General features: G+C 39.1%; 1 protein-coding gene across 5 annotated transcripts in view; it reads right to left on the bottom strand.

The window, feature by feature from the left end:
• The window catches only part of sgsm3 (small G protein signaling modulator 3), a 29,695-nt gene that overhangs the window by 10,793 nt on the left and 1,459 nt on the right, over positions 1-17,443 (bottom strand). For 2 of the 5 annotated variants that reach the window (XM_058770101.1, XM_058770096.1), the window contains exons 2-4: positions 8,223-8,311; positions 8,027-8,115; positions 7,823-7,886 (exon numbers count right to left, since the gene is read on the bottom strand). In XM_058770101.1, the coding sequence (XP_058626084.1) occupies positions 7,823-7,886; positions 8,027-8,115; positions 8,223-8,229 (160 nt within the window). In that variant the 5' untranslated portion in view covers positions 8,230-8,311. Of the gene's footprint in view, positions 1-7,822; positions 7,887-8,026; positions 8,116-8,222; positions 8,327-17,443 lie in introns of those variants that run through there. The other 3 variants (XM_058770099.1, XM_058770097.1, XM_058770100.1) reach the window with 3 other exon arrangements.

Here is a 17,443-nt window from a genome sequence, read left to right as displayed (position 1 = left end):
CATGAAAAAAGAAATACCAGGTTCCCATTACTTCTCTTTCTTTGCACTGAGCAATTTACTTAAACTTACCTGTTTACATTTGTGCAGGACAGGACAGCTCATTTCTTCTGAACATGCTAAATGTACATTTATTATTTATTATTAGATTTGTTTGCATCTCTGTGCCCACATGCTGTATTTTGATGCAGCTAAATTCTCAATAAAACTGTTTTCATTGGTATATTTTACTGTTTCTGTTGTCAGACAACGGAATGAATATGAAATAGTGACTGAAACGCGACCCATTAAGACTACATAACCAGCTCTCCCTTCCAAGATGTTAATCTGCACAAAAATCCTGATAATCGAGCCGTCGTCTGATGAAATCAAATACACAAGATAAAGACAATAGCTGTGCTGTGATTTTGGCTATACTTGCATGTAAAATTAGAGAAGCAACATAACATCTGTGTTTAACTGAAAGCGCTGCTCCTCTCCGCTGCACGCTGAACAATGCAGACGCACAGAGAGAGAGGTGTGTGCACGCGCACGCTGGGACAGCAAGAACTCGCGCAGTAGTATCAGCGAGTCTCAAAAAGTAAATGAGATTTGGGCAAAGTGGTTTGGTCGCTAGGCAGTTTTTTTGAAAAGGGGAAAAAAAAAAAGTTTGCAAAGTCGCTAAGTTGGCAACACTGTGCATCTCCATTTCTCCAACTATGGGCTACAGGATTGCTGCAGGATTTTTAAGCTCAAATTTAAGACTTTTTAAGACCTGCACAAATAAAATTAATACCATATGAGCAGGGTAGGGCAATGTCTATGGTAAACTGTAAAATGAATGTAAAAAGCATGATTTACAGTTCAGATAGAAGTTTTCACGAAACAAAAAGTTTTATAAAATTATACACTTCACATTTCAGCCTTTAAACCATTTTTTAAGAAAATGGATAAGTCAAAAGTATTAATTATATTAATTTAAACAATTATCAATAAATTATTATATGTGACCCTAGACCACAAAACCAGTCTTAAGTATATGGGGTATATTTGTAGCAATAGCCAACAATACACTGTATGGGTCAAAATGATTGATTTTTCTTTTATGCCAAAAATCATTAGGACATTAAGTAAAGATCATATTCCATGAAGATATTTTGTAAATTTCCTACTGTAAATATATCAAAAGTAAATTTTTGATTAGTAATATGCATTGCTAAGAACTTAATTTGGACAACTTTAAAGGCGATTTTCTCAATATTTAGATTTGTTTGCACCCTCAGATTCCAGATTTTCAAATAGTTGTACCTCAGCCAAATGTTGTCCGATCCTAACAAACCATACATCAATGGAAAGCTAATTTATTCAGCTTTCAGATGATGTATAAATCTCAATTTTGAAAAATTGACACTTAAGACTGGTTTTGTGGTCCAGGGTCACATATTAATTAAATAACATACAAACACATTTTAGTATTTAGATTTTTATAATGAATTATCTCCTTATCGATCCACCAGTTCACATTTATAGCTCTCCGTGTTTGCAGGGTAAAAACATGGGTTGATTTTTGCATTGGTCTGAACAAAAACAACCCAATGTTCCTGCAATACTGGAGGCTGCAGTTCTAGGACTGCATAGGACCCTATTTTTGGGACAGCACCATCTATTGCAACAGAGGAGACCTGATTCAAACATCAAAAAAACAGATGCAAACAAACAGCACATCAGACGTGAAGCGCTGCGGCTAATTAACTGAAGTCTCGCACAGACACAAGTCTTCTCTCCAAGAAAACTGAATTTTAAACCAGAATGTATTGAATATTGAAAAATTAAGTTAAATATTTCAAGAGGGTTACCAACAGGTATGTTTAGAGTTAGGAGTTGGTTAGGACAATAATTAAGTGTATACAATTAAATAACTACATAATTCCTTAAAAATAATAATAATATACAGAATTGAATAGCAAGTGCTATAAAATAGTATGAGCCACTAATATTCAGTCATTTAGCAAGTGCTTTTATCCAAAGCGACTTATAAATGAGGACAATGGAAGCAATCAAAATCAACAAAAGAGCAATGATATGCAAGTGCTATAACAAGTCTCATTTAGCCTAACGCAGTACATGTAGCAAGATATTTTTTTTTAATTATATGATAAACAAAATGAAAGCATAGAATAGAGCAAGCTAGTGTTAGAGGCCTTTTTTGCTTTTGTTAACTGTATAATAAATAAAAAGAAAACAGAATACAAAAAGATTAGAAAAGCTAGTGCTAGGTTTTTTTTTAATTTTTTTTTTTTATAAAAGAATAGAATTAGAATAGAGAGAGGTGTGACGTTCTTCACTCTCTCTTACATTCTTTTTGGCTCATTAAAAATTAATCTTCTGGATTAATTGTAAAGGTTTGATAGAACTGGCTGGAAGACCTGACACAATACATACATGCAAAAAATAAATAAAATAAAATAATTAAAAACAAACAAACAAAAACTATAGGGTCCTAGAAATCCAGTTCTGAAACTACAGCCTCTCTGCCAGCAGGAGGCGCTTTCGAATGGTTTCCCCGGTAACGCCAGAACACAAAGCAGCGCAGCACCGGACTTTGAAACGTGCAGCGCTCATTTTATTTATAGCCTTTTGAAGTTTAATCGTCACATTAAGCTGTATGGCGATTCTGGTCTGTACCCAAATTTAAGACCTCTTGAAATCATAATCAAGACCTTTTAAGACTTTTTAAGGACCCGCAGGAACCCTGGGGCTAGGACACGGGTCAAACAGAAAATATGCGCTGCGTTAATAAAATTTGTGCCGTGAAGATGAATTTACGTTAACGCATTATTAACTATTATCAAAAGTATTTCTAAATAAATACAACACATTTATTGCGACCTTACGTGAAGTATTATGACAAAATGCATTATGAAGACGAATTGGACCTGTTCTGCAGCTGCATTAGAGCTAACATTAGCACCATGCTTCATAAGACAATTTATGAGATTAATAGTACACTTTTACTCAGAACTCACTTTCAACCACCATCGAGTGTTTGTAATAATTTCCTTTTGCGATCACATGTGGAATTTGGTTGTTTACTGTTGTTAAAATATGCTATTTATAGCCTTTTTTTCGCTGTACAAATTATTCATCTCAAGAAAATCCCATACAAACCATATCCTATCGTAATCGTGTGTTTATTATCTTATATAATCTATAGTAGCTGATGTCACGTTTATTTCTGCTGTGTAAAAGCCTGAACATGTATCCTCTGGTAACCCATGGCTCAGTTATTTTTCCCGCGACTGTATTTTAAAAATAGCCCAATTGTGCTGGAAAACCGTGACCCTGGCAACATCACACAATGATAGATATCCTTCCGCGCTGCGATGATGGCAAGAAGTTGGGGTCAAACCTTATCAAACGATTAATTTGCGTAAAAAATTTGCATTCATTCTAATATGCTGATTTAGTGATGAAGAAACATTTCTTATTATTATTATTATTATCTGCTGAAATCAGTTGTGGAAGCCATGATACATTTTTCCAGGATTCTTTGGTAAACAGAAAGTTCAAAAGAACAGCATTTATTTGAAACAGAAATATTTTGTATAAATGTCTTCACTGTCACTTGATCAATTTCTTGTGGTATATACTGTATTATTAAAACTGCCTGAGATGGTGCAAAATAATAGATATGCAAAGTTCAGCCTAATGCATAGATTCATTGCAATGTAAAGATAGATTTAGTTCTTTAGTTTTTTTTTTTTGTCCTAGATGTGTGTTAAGGTTTAGCCTTTTTTTTTCATGATTTTTTTTTTTCACGGGAGAAGCCGAATATTCACCAGAAGAGACGGACAGCAGCTCGTAAGTGTTGCGATACTTAGTCATAGATCTGTTGTTTAAATTATTTACCTGCTGTTGGGAAGGAATACTTTCGTTTCCCTTCTATTTCTATTCTGCATTTTCGTTGAGGTTTCGTTGTTTGATTGCACTTTCTGTTAATTATAATAATTTGCACCTCGGCTAAGAAGGAACCTGGATCATTTTCAGTGCTCCTTGCTAGCGAAGTGTTAGTTTCGCCTTGAGTTATTTGCACAAGGCTATTGGCTGGGCCAATCAGAAGCCGCCACAGCGACTGTAAAAGTATTTAAACTGCCTGTTCGCTATTACAAGTCGGGAGAAGCCGAATATTCACCAGAAGAGACGGACAGCAGCTCGTAAGTGTTGCGATACTTAGTCATAGATCTGTTGTTTAAATTATTTACCTGCTGTTGGGAAGGAATACTTTCGTTTCCTTCTATTTCTATTCTGCATTTTCGTTGAGGTTTCGTTGTTTGATTGCACTTTCTGTTAATTATAATAATTTGCACCTCGGCTAAGAAGGAACCTGGATCATTTTCAGTGCTCCTTGCTAGCGAAGTGTTAGTTTCGTCTTGAGTTATTTGCACAAGGCTATTGGCTGGGCCAATCAGAAGCCGCCACAGCTGTTTTCACGGTAGTGTGTTAAGGCTGTATTTATCAGAGGTCCGGCGCTGACGCGGAAGCATCAGCGGAAGCGTTCAGCCTCCTCGTGTGAAGACCGACGAGGGTAAAGACCATCGACTTTTCCTGCGCGACTTTAACCGAGCAACGACACCGAGCGACACACTTAAGTATCTTTTCTTTTTTCCCCCTTCCCTTACACACTCTCCGTTTCCATCCTCTTTCCTGCCACCTCTATCATGTGTTTCCAAACTATTCCGGTTCTCTCTCAACCACGCTCTAACGTCCCACGCAGACGGCAACGTAATCCTGCTAACCTGCGCCTTATCTCTACCTCCTTCACTACACCTCTTTCCTTCTCTGTGGGTCTCTGGAATTGTCAGTCAGCTGTCAACAAAGCTGACTTCATTTCTGCTTTTTCTTTAAAATCCACGCTCAGCATCTTGGGCTTGACTGAGACCTGGATTCGTCCAGAAGACTCAGCAACCCCAGCTGCTCTCTACTAATCTCTCTTTCTCTCACACCCCGGCAAGTTGGCGGGGTGGAGGCACTGGTCTGCTCATTTCTAACAATTGGAAATACTCAACCCGCTCTTCCCTATGCAATTACAACTCATTTGAATCTCATGCCATTACTGTATCAGCTCCGATAAAACTCCAGATCGTGGTCATTTACCGTCCCCCTAGCCAAATTCTAGCCACCTTCCTAGAGGAGCTGGACGGGCTGCTGTCCTCTTTCGTGGAGGATGGCACTCCACTCCTAGTCTTTGGTGATTTCAACATTCACCTAGACAAGCCTTATGCTACAGACTTCCATGCACTCCTAGCTTCGTTTGATCTCAAACGCCTTACCACTACTAGCACGCACAAATCAGGCAACCAACTTGACTTAATTTACACACGCAATTGTACTGCAGATAACATTCTGGTACAACCGCTACATACTGGACCATTTCTTCATTACATTTACATTACACTTTGCTTCTCCTGTGCCACCAACCCCTACCAGTTACTTTTAGGCGAAACCTGCGCTCCCTTTCTCCTTCCCATCTTTCCTCTGTGGTATCCTCCTCTTCCTTCACCCACCCATTTCTCATCTCTGGATGTAAACGCAGCTACTGAGACTTTATGCTCTACCTTAACCTCTTGTCTAGACGACATTTGTCCTCTCTCCTCTAGGCCCGCACGGGCTGCTCCTTCCAACCCCTGGTTATCCGAGGTTCTTCGTGAACATCGGACTACACTCAGAGCGGCAGAGAGAAAATGGCGCAAATCAAACGATCTGTCGGACCTCAGTAGGTACCAGTCTATGCTCACATCCTTCTCTGCTAAAGTCCACACTGCCAAATCCTCACATTTCCGCAACAAGATCGACAGCGCCCAGACATGCGTAATCTCTTCAGAACATTTAATTCCCTCCTCTGTCCCCTCCACCTCCTCCCTCCACCTCTATTACAGCTGATGACTTTGCCACTTTCTTTACAGACAAAACTAGATCAATCAGTGGTCAGTTTTCACCTCCACGCACACAGGACCCTCACCCTACCACATCCACTGCTAAAACTCCCATCTTTTCTTTCTGTCCACTCACTGAAGCTGAAGTATCCAAGCTTCTCCTCTCCAACCATCCTACAACATGTCCTCTTGACCCAATCCCCTCACACCTTCTCCAAGCAATCTCACCCACACTCTTACCTGCACTCACACACATCATCAACACATCCCTACTCACAGGTAACTTCCCCATTGCGTTCAAGCAGGCTCGGGTAACCCCACTGCTCAAAAAACCTACATTAAACACTTCTCTTATAGAAAACTACAGACCTGTCTCTCTCCTTCCGCTCATAGCGAAAACACTTGAACGAGTTGTCTTCAACCAAGTCTCACTGTTTCTTTCACAGAACGACAAACTGGATGCTAAACAGTCAGGTTTCAGGAGGGGCCATTCAACTGAGACTGCGCTTCTCTCGGTCACTGAAGCCCTGCGAATTGCAAAAGCCCATTCCAAATCATCAGTCCTCATTCTGCTGGACCTATCTGCCGCTTTTGACACTGTCAATCATCAGATACTCCTGTCCACCCTCTCATCACTGGGCATCTCTGGCATTCCACTTCGCTGGTTTGAATCCTATCTCACTGGTAGGTCTTTCAGGGTGGCCTGGGAGGTGAGGTATCCAAAGCACATACACTGGTCACTGGGGTTCCTCAGGGATCAGTTCTTGGACCCTCCTCTTCTCCACATACACTACATCACTGGGTCCCATCATACAGGCACATGGATTCTCATACCATTGCTACGCTGATGACACACAGCTCTACCTCTCTTTTCAACCAGATGATCCAACGGTAACTGCAAGGATCTCAGGTTGCCTGGCGGACATCTCGGCATGGATGAAAGAACATCACCTGCAGCTCAACCTGGCAAAGACTGAGCTTCTTGTCCTCCCTGCCACTCCGACTCTACAGCATGACTTCACGATCCAGTTAGGTTCATCAACAATAACCCCATCAACTTCGGTCAGAAATCTTGGTGTAATCTTTGATGATCAGCTGACCTTCAAAGACCACATTACAAAACTGCTCGATCTTGCAGGTTTGCACTATATAACATCAGAAAGATCAGGCCCTTTCTGACAGAGCATGCTGCACAACTTCTTGTCCAGGCCCTTGTCATTTCTAGGCTGGACTATTGCAATGCTCTTCTGGCTGGACTTCCGTCTAATACAGTCAAACCTCTACAAATGATTCAGAATGCAGCGGCACGACTGGTCTTCAACGAGCCCAAAAGAGCCCATGTTACACCTCTCTTTATCTCCCTGCACTGGCTACCAATCACGGCTCGCATCAAGTTCAAGACACTGATGCTTGCATATAGAACAACCACTGGCTCAGCACCCGTTTACTTGCACTCTCTATTAACAAACTACATCCCTCCAGAAATCTGAGATCTGCTAGTGAGCGACGCCTCGTGATACCATCACAGAGGCGCAAAATCACTCTCTAGATCATTCTCATTCACCATTCCTGGCTGGTGGAACGATCTTCCCACCTCTATCCGGAATGCTGGATCCCTGTCAATCTTCAAGCAACAACTGAAAACTCATCTCTTTCGACAGCACTTGACTTCATCCTAAACTTAAAAAAAAAAAAAAAAAAAAATTATCTTTACTTATTCCTTCCTTTGGTAGTTTGTATTTATTTGAACAATGTCTGAGACTTGGTGTTGCAAGCACTTCGTATGTCTGATTGCCTCTTCAAGATTAATCGCTCGATGTATTCCCCAATTGTAAGTCGCTTTGGATAAAAGCGTCTGCTAAATGACTAAATGTAAATGTAAATGTAATGATTGCTGATGTTCCCACACTAACCTTCACTATCGATCCGGAACCCAAATTCATCATACTGCAGTTCTGCTTCCATATTGGGGTCTTTCTGCAACAGTCAGAACAACATCTCTGAGAAATGAACCACTTCCCATAACAATGAAGATGTTACAATAACAGAATAACATTTATCTGCCACTTAGAGCATTATAAACAAAGAACAAAAAGAAAGAAATACGAGTAAGCTACCTGACAGTACTTTGCCAAAATGTCCTGTGGCCACATGCTGGGTGTGAGGGCCGAAAAAGGTCCCCCTGGGGCTGGAGTGTAATTACCTGCTAAAGAGAACAGAAAACCATGTGAGGGGATTAACTGCGTTTGGAAGCATAGTTGTATTTGTGTATTGCCATTTTTATTTTGTGTATTCATGCAGAAGTAAGCTTACTTGACATGGTCCTGGAGTTTTAAGAGTGTTTCTTTAGCGTCTAAAAAGAGGAGTCCGGCTGGAGCAGGTCAGGTCAAGGTTCACAGGCCCTAGATAAGGAAGCCAAAACAATACAAAGCCATCCAAAGTGCGTAATTACTCAAGAGATCAATGCAATTCACAGCCTCTGGAAATAATCACCTCAAAATAGGCGTTTAAAGGACTGAACTAGGCAGAATATCACATAACAACGTCACTTTAGTGCAATTAAAAAAGAAAAAAAAAGAAGTTTGCTATGAGGAAGTGAAGAGGCTGAAAGCTTTTTAAAGCTGAACTTGAGCTGCAGGGCACCTTAATACTGTCCTCCTTCATGCTCCAGTTCTCCAAATCAACGCAGACACACAGGACAGCAAGCTAAGTCTTCAGCAGCACAGCATGTTCGGATAAATTAATCATACCAGTGGGCCCACAGACAACACACTAGCTTACATGACTTCTCTCTTCATGACACTGACATCAGCTGCATTTACAGCCCAGCATAAGGCAGCCTTTGTTTCTCCACTAAACTCATGACAAACACATTAGGGATGCATGAGAGAGGGGGATGTGTGATTATAGACCCACCCACATTAGAAGGAAGTATTGCAAAACTGATACCAGGATTCTCACCAGCAGTGGGGAAAATAAATGATTGGATCTCCTGATGTTTGTCCACTGACAAAGGTTTATTTGAACAGTGAGAGATAGAACAACAACCAAAAATAATTACAGAAAAACGCATTTAAAAAAAGTTATAAATTGATTTGCATTTTAATAAGTGAAATAAGTATTTGACCCCTTCGCAAAACATGACTTGGTACTTAGTGGCAAAACCCTTGTTGGCAATCACAGAGGTCAGACGTTTCTTGTAGTTGGTCACCAGGTTTGCACACATCTCAGGAGGGATTTTGTCCCACTCCTCTTTGCAGATCTTTTCCAAGTCATTAAGGTTTCGAGGCTGACGTTTGGCAACTTGAACCTTCAGCTCCCTCCACAGATTTTCTATGGGATTAAGGTCTGGAGACTTGCGACCACTCCAGGACCTTAATGTGCTTCTTCTTGAGCCACTCTTTTGTTGCCTTGGGCGTGTGTTTTGGGTCATTGTCATGCTGGAATACCCATCCACGACCTATTTTCAATGCCCTGGCCCTGACGGTGCATGGCCCCGTCCATCGTCCCTTTGATGCGGTGCAGTTGTCCTGTCCCCTTAGCAGAAAAACACCCCCAAAGCATAATGTTTCCACCTCCATGTTTGACAGTGGGGATGGTGTTCTTGGGGTCATAGGCAGCATTCCTCCTCCTCCAAACACGGCGAGTTGAGTTGATGCCTAAGAGCTGGATTTTGGTCTCATCTGCCCAGGTGAAAAACAAGTACACTTCCATAATGTACTTAAAGTGCTCTATTTTTGCGTACAAATTTTGTACTTAATATACTAAAAATGATCCTTTAGTACTTCTTAAGATAAACTTCATATCATCTAATGGGCTTTTCACACAGCACTTAACCCCGGGTTATCGTCGTTCTAAACACCGCTTTTAACCCCGGGTAAAGACACGTTTCACACCTGTAATTAACCCTGCTCCGGAGCACGGTTAGCACTGCATTTGAGGTGTAAACCCCGCATTGCGGTGCTAAGTTTGTTCAGTGTGAAACAGAGCGGTGTTTGCTTGTTGCTGCTGGACGCTTGGCAACAGACAGCCAGTCAGAAATTGAGCAGCGAGGCCCATGTCATGTCAGTAACAGGAAACTCGTGTTGTGTAAACTGCAGCCGGTGAGAAGATAATATTCACATACTTTGCTCCTTGTTTACTTTCTTTTGTACTTTTGTCTTTGTTTTCTTGCCTTTGGGCGTCATGAGGCCGTTCATGTCGCGCCTAAAAACGTGTTTAAAACGCTAAGTGCGCCGCTTTCTCCTTTCCAAAGCACTGTAGCTTGCGCTCCCATGGCATCTATCGTTGCTAAGCAACCATGACCTGCGCTCTTATTAGGATAAATGGATTTCCAGCACTAAATCGCTTGCAGTAGCTCTGCTACTAAATTTATTTAAAAATGCCTATCCCTGCGTGTACAGCTGATCAGCTGTTCCTCAATCTTCTCAATCTTCTCAACGTGGGAAAAGCCGTGTAAACAGGTTGCCTGCTGTTCGTCCAAATCAGAGACAGTGACACCGCAAATATGCAAATAAGAACGTTAACCGGGGTTTAGGATTGTACGGTGTGAAAGGTTTGTTAATGAATACCCAGGGTTAACAGTTAACCCCAGGCATAGTATGAGCAGTGTGAAACATGATTACAGATAACCCAGGATTCCGCTTATCCGGGGTTTAGGATGACCCAGGTTTAACAATTTCAAGTGTGAAAAGCCCTTTGGTGTACTCAACTCTGCTATTTTAAGACACCATGAATATTAACTAAAATGCACTTTTAACATACTATCCTTGTATTTAAAAAATTTATTTAGCTACCACTTGTAGTACACTTGAGTGTACTAGTGAATGAAAGATGGGTTCAAGTGTACTACAAGTGGTAACTAAATAAATGTTTTAAATACAAGGATAGTATGTTAAAAGCGCATTTTAGTTCATATTCATGGCGTCTCAAAATAGCACAGTTGAGTACACTTAGATGATCTTAAAGTTTATCTTAAGAAGTACTAAAGGATCATTTTTAGTATATTAAGTACAAAATTTGTGCGTGAAAATAGAGCACTAAGTACATTATGGAAGTGCACTTGTTTTTCACCTGGGTGACCACAACACTTTCACCCAGTTTTCCTCTGAATCATTGGCAAACTTCAGACAGGCTGTACATGTGCTTTCTTGAGCAGCAGGACCTTGCGACGCTTGACTATGGTCCCAGCTGCCTTGAGATCATTGACACGATCCTCCCGTGTAGTTCTGGGCTGATTCCTCACCGTTCTCATGATCATTGTAACTCCACGAGGTGAAGATCTTGCGTGGAGCCCCAGACCAAGGGAGATTGACAGTTATTTGGTGTTTCTTCCTTTTGCGAATAATCGCACCAACTGTTGTCACCTTCTCACCGAGCTGCTTGGCGATGGTCTTGTAGCCCATTCCAGCCTTGTGTAGGTCTACAATCTCTTTGGTCTTGGCCATGGTGGAGAGTTTGGAATCTGATTGATTGATTGCTTCTGTGGACAGGTTGTCTTTTATACAGGTAACGAACTGAGATCTCTTAAAGGGAGTGCTCCTAATCTCAGCTCCTTACCTGCATAAAAGACATCTGGGAGCCAGAAATCTTGCTGATTGATAGGGGATCAAATACTTATTTCACTCATTAAAATGCAAATAGTTTTTTCAACTTTTTTTAAATGCGTTTTTCTGGATTTTTTGTTGTTGTTATTCTGTTGTATACTCTCACTGTTCAAATAGACCTACCATTCAAATTATAGCCTGATCATTTCTTTGTCAGTTGGAAAACGTACAAAATCAGCAGGGGATCAATTTTTTTTTTTTTTTTCCCCACTGTATAAGCTCTTCTACAGATCTTTTGGTTTCAAGAAACTCAACAGTCAGACTGCTGAAACAGCCAGAGGTTTTTAGAGGGTATGCTAATGCACCATTCAATTTCCTCATTTGTTTAAATTAAATCACTTCCTTGTTGAATGAAAGCCAACGTCTCTTTGGGAATGGAGTGTAGGACTGCTCTACAAATGCACCAGAGCTTATCTTCCTGCTCTGCCTTATGTGTGTGTGTTCTGTTTAACATCACGTAAGAAAGAGAGCAATGGAAAAACGTAGATGCTATCTGGACATGCATTATGCAAGCACAGGACCTCCTGGAAGCTGCATTTCACTGGTTTCGCTGGTTGCCAGGTATTGTTACTTGTTGGCATAAAGGAAAGTAACAGAGTAACAGTAAAGTAAAAAGAGCTAGACACCAACATCCTGTGGTTGTGTATTGATTTATCTGGGCCTGAATGAATGGTGTAAAATCTAGCCCTTAACAGAGATCAACAATAAGAAAGACCTTGCCATCACAAATGTAACATACATTGATCTTGTGCATCCATTTTTATGCCCTGCAAACCTAAACACTTGGTTTTCTGTGATTCTGTGTGGTTCTCAAGCTTTTTCCTACTGCCTACAACAATATTCAAAGGCCCCATTACATTTCCAGTTTATTCAAGATGTAATTGAAGTTTAAGGATAAGGATTTTTTACAAGTAGGCCTATTTTTTTACTCACAATTTCTACCCAATACAATATTTTGGAGCTTGGAATAACTAGAAAAAAAAAGGCATATTCCTTATACAAATGGCCATGGAGTTATAACTGTATTAGAATATATATATATTTATTTCTATAAATCAAAATGATAGAATGTTATATATTGTGATATGATACCATTTAATATATCCTAGTTTTCCAAAACTGTGGGAATCCTGGTTCTTCAAAATAAATAAATAAATAAATAATAGTGCTGTCAAACGATTAATCATGATTAATCGCATCCAAAATAAAGGTTTTTGTTTACATAATGTGTGTACTGTGTGTATTTATTATGAATAAATACAAACACATGCATGTGTATATTTAAGAAAAATGTTATGTTTATATATTTATATATATAATATAATAATAATATAAATATGTAAATGTATATACACATGTATATATTTTCAAAATATATACTGTGTGTGTATATATTGTATACAAAATTGTTTATTTTTGATGCGAGTAATTTTGATTATGTTTGACAGCACTAATAAATAAATTAAAAAAAGTTGTTGAGAGGGTGAATTAAAATAAGAATAGGTAACTTGATTTTTAGTTGTTTTAGCTTATTTCAAATAATTTTTAGGTATCTTAAAATTTGCTTTTCCTCTGGTTGAGAAAAAGATAATGGTTTCTAACTGGCTAACATACATTAGGATTTGTCAAAATATGACCAAAATGACTTGTGACAATCTTGAAATCATCAGAAAGAATGTAAAATAATCAGTTAAGTTTTGAGATGTAATCATTTTCTTTAGTTTTTGTAAATAATTTTCTTTTTACATTTTTCAAAGAAAACAGCATTCAATGAAAAACTTTTATCATTTAAGTTAATAAAAATAAAAACAAAAACATATACAACGATCTAAGGCCCTTGAAAAGCAGTACACGTCATCCAATTACAAACTCAAATGAATCTAGATCAGGGCTTGAATCGATATTTTAACGTTTGTGTTCCTGTGTTCCTCTGTATTATTACCGTTCCGAAACCGGTTTGAGTAGAAAAATACCAGTTAATAACTTTTTTTTTATTTCATTATAATAATAATAATAATAATAATAATAATAATAAAGTACAGCGGGTTTTTTTTACAAAAAAAAAAAAAAGAAAGGAAGAGATCTTTACCTGCTGCGCTTAGTCACAGCCAATACAGCATCATCTTTTCTAGATTTTGGCCAAATGTAGGCTACTAAACAAAAGAAAAGACATTGAAGTATTTTTTAAAGATATTTAAAAATGTTTGCTGCATTGTTAAAAAAATGCTACTTGTAAAAGAATTGCGTATAGAGAGGAAAAAAAAAGTCGCGTATAAGCTCACATCACATTTTATTATTACATTCAGAAATGATATAGTCTAAAATGCCGGTAAAGCAAAATGTTTACAAACATTATAAACACCGTTATTAGTTTCTCTCCACAACAAATCTTCTAAAATTAAGGCTATGCGTGTTTACATATTCGCGACATATCTGGATGCTAAAATATTATTTATTATAGGCTTTGTATTTTCATCAAAATAAAACATCATCCTTTACATCAGCTATATCAGCACAGTGAGGCAGTAGTCACACTGAACGCAACAGATTGGACAACAGAGCAGTGTTACTTTTTATAGGTTTCTTTAACTGTATTTTATTTTGATAATGTACAGGCTGCAATGTCGCAAAAATATGTTGCGTCTGTGTGCGTGTGAGGCGCCGGGGCGATATGGTCATACTAACGCTGGTTGGTTATAGAAGCAAGACATCATTCAAAACTGTCAAGCTTTTGTAAAATAAAGAAAACTACTTTCTGCCATCTCGTTTTCATTTCTGTGAACTTTGGAACGCGTCACAATGAACTGTAACTCAGCATATTTTTTTCTTTCGTTTTACAAATCTGTCAATGATTTAAGTGAAATATTTTGTGTATAGGCCTATATATATTCCTTTTTATGTAAGCCTGTAGTTTTATTCTGTTTTTTCCGTTCACAGAAGCGCTGCAGGTGCATGTGATCTGTCGAATCCATCTTACACTATACTCGGATAAACTCTAACACCGGGGCATTGCCATTGTGACTTACCTATGACAAGTTCACAGCTGAGTGCGCGGGCATTTCACTCGCTGGATGCATCAGCGTCACATTTGCATAGGTTGCACTATTTGAATTCATGTTTGGTTGATAGCAAATTTCAAATATTACATGGAACAATAAAATAACGTTATTAACCAGTTAATGGCCATTTCAAATGTTCGATTCTGTTCGGAACTATAAAATTTGACTTTGTTTCTGTTTCAGTCAAAATTTCCAGTTTTGTTTTCGTTCCTTGAACCGGTTCAGAGCCCTGATCCAGATCTATGCACAACAGACCTTTCAGTGGGCCTCATTAGAGGACAGTCATGACAACACTGCAGACTGCCGCCCATCAGCTGCTGGCTCTCTGTAGGAGTCTCCATCATAAACAAACACTTACTAACAATGACACTCTTCATCAAGCTGCGAACGCCACTGCTAGCATCATCCCTATGGCAACAGACCCCACAGCAACCAAAACGACACAGGCGAGCTGGCGAAGGCACCATATTAGCAAGAGGAATCAATGCTCCCCGAAGAAACACTGTAATCTTATAATATCCTCAAACAATAGATTACAAATACTCTCAAGAAAGAGAGTCTGGACTGCTGGCTGCTATTGAAATTAGACTGGATCATGTCAAAGCAGGCAGAATAATTATTCAGCTTGATTATTCAGCTTGTAGTTAAATTAAATTAATACCAACAAAAAACAGTTTCGTTTCTTGAAACTTAAAGGCTAACTGAAATAAAAACTAAATATACAGCATAATATATACATATATATAAAAAACACTTATTCTAAGCTAGCTGCAACTCAACAATACTAAAACAACATTGGTGTGTGTGAGACTGTGATTGAGAGAGACGCCTGCCAACTGAAGGCCATTCATGCCATGAGTGGAGTGAGGAGGCACGTGGCAGCTCTGACGACAGTGGGTTGGGGGAGAACAGAGGGAGGGATGGGGGCAGCGTGCTTCATGACTCACTGTGTGTTGTGACTAGAAGAAGCTGGAGGAAGGAAAGATGGAGGTGGGGCTGATGAGAGACAGGGGGAGCTTTCTCGTTGAGGTTGGCACTGCAGTGCTCATTTTGGGGTACTTTTGTTTTTCGTCACAGCTGGACACATAATGCACTCAGAAGCCAATCCGAAGTCCCGGCACTGGGTGTCATAAGCTGGTGCTCTCTGCAGGATCTCCTGACCTGCTCTGTGCTTAAGGAGGGTGTGAACCACACTAGATAAACAGAGCCGAACCTTACAGTCACACTACACACATGTCAAGGGAGTGGCCGATTTAAAGACAAATCCAAAACTTTAAACAGATGAAGTAATCTTTAGGAGCAAAGTTGTTGATTACTTTGGAAGCACATTCAATCTTTCAAACCTTAGAGCAGTGGTTTTCAACCCTGGTCCTGGGCACCCACTGCTCTGTACATTTTGTGCGTCTGAAAGGGAGATAAGGGAGACATACAAAATGTGCAGAGCAGTGGGTGCCTAGGACCAGGATTGAAAACCACTGCCTTAGAGTACAACAGTGCCTTCCCACTTCTTCAGCAGTGCTGGTTATGAAAGTATTTTCCCAATAAAGATGTAAAAAAAAGTTTTAGTTTAAGAGTTACAAGCCGTGATCCAATCCAACCAGCTACAAGGTGAATCACAACACAAACTTTGATTTGAAGCAAAATCGTATTTGAAAATCAAAGACGACAAAAATCTTTCATGAGAAAAAGAACTACAATCCCATGATGCATTGTGAATGACAGTTAAATTAAAAACAATATAAAACTACTGATTTAAAGATTTACATTTACAATAGATTTGATATTTTCTTATACATGCACATACAGTGGTGGCCAAAATTGTTAGAACACCTGACAGATCTGAAAATATTGACCTTTTTTTGCCTTCAAAACATGATTTCATTTCATAATGTTCATGAAACATGCAGATAATTTGACTGTTTTATCCACTTTTAACTTTAGTATTTGGTATGTCCATCTTTTGCAGCAATAACAGCAGCACATCTCTGTGGCATATAGTGTCAATATGTTTCCTAAGAACTTCAACACTAATGTAATCCCATGGCTTCGGCAACTCAAGCCAAAGGCTTTCCTTTGAATGTACAATAGATCTGTCCAGTTTATTTTCCAACTCACCCCAAATTTGCTTGATGGGGTTGAGGTCTGGATTTTGAGGGGCCAGTCCATCATTTTCAATGTTCCAGCAGATTCCTTCCGTCGCAGGTAGTTCCAGCAATAGTTTGTTTTATGGGTATTGTAATGGCCAAATCAACAAAAACTGAAACCTCTTAAATATGCCAAGTGTTCTAACAATTTTGGCCACCACTGTATACGCACACAAATATTTTAGAAGTTCGAGATTTTGGGGAGATAGTCTCTGTTATGTCATTGGCTTCAAGGGAGTGGGCAAGGCTAAAGCATCATGGGTAATGTAGTTTTTCCACCATGAATTCCGCTATGAAAGATGATTATTTTGAAAATAAGTTGAATTAATGTAAAAAGATGGGTATATAAAATCAACGAACAACTTCAGAGCTGACAACAGGTCTGTCTTTAATGGTTTATCAGTCATGTCGAAAACCAATTTCCTTTTGAACTTGCGGAACTTTTGCTGTTTGCACTCTATTAGTGAAGATTTCTTTGCAGAGTCATGGGCAATGTAGATTTTCACCAGGAAACCTGTTTGTTTTTAAAGGCTTACAAGTTAGTGTTAAAAATCAATTCCTCTATAGAAAATGCAAAAATGGAAAAATGCATGTGATTTTTATTTTGGGGACCCAATTGTTGCACTCCACTCCTAGGACAGCAGGAAAAATCACTTAAACCCATTCAGTGCTGTTCAAATGCTGTTTGAGCCAATAAATGCTTACAACTAATTGTATTAAATAAG

This window comes from Onychostoma macrolepis, chromosome 03 (assembly GCF_012432095.1).
Source record: "Onychostoma macrolepis isolate SWU-2019 chromosome 03, ASM1243209v1, whole genome shotgun sequence".
Lineage (NCBI taxonomy): Eukaryota > Metazoa > Chordata > Actinopteri > Cypriniformes > Cyprinidae > Onychostoma > Onychostoma macrolepis.
This window is presented reverse-complemented; position numbering and strand designations above follow the sequence as displayed.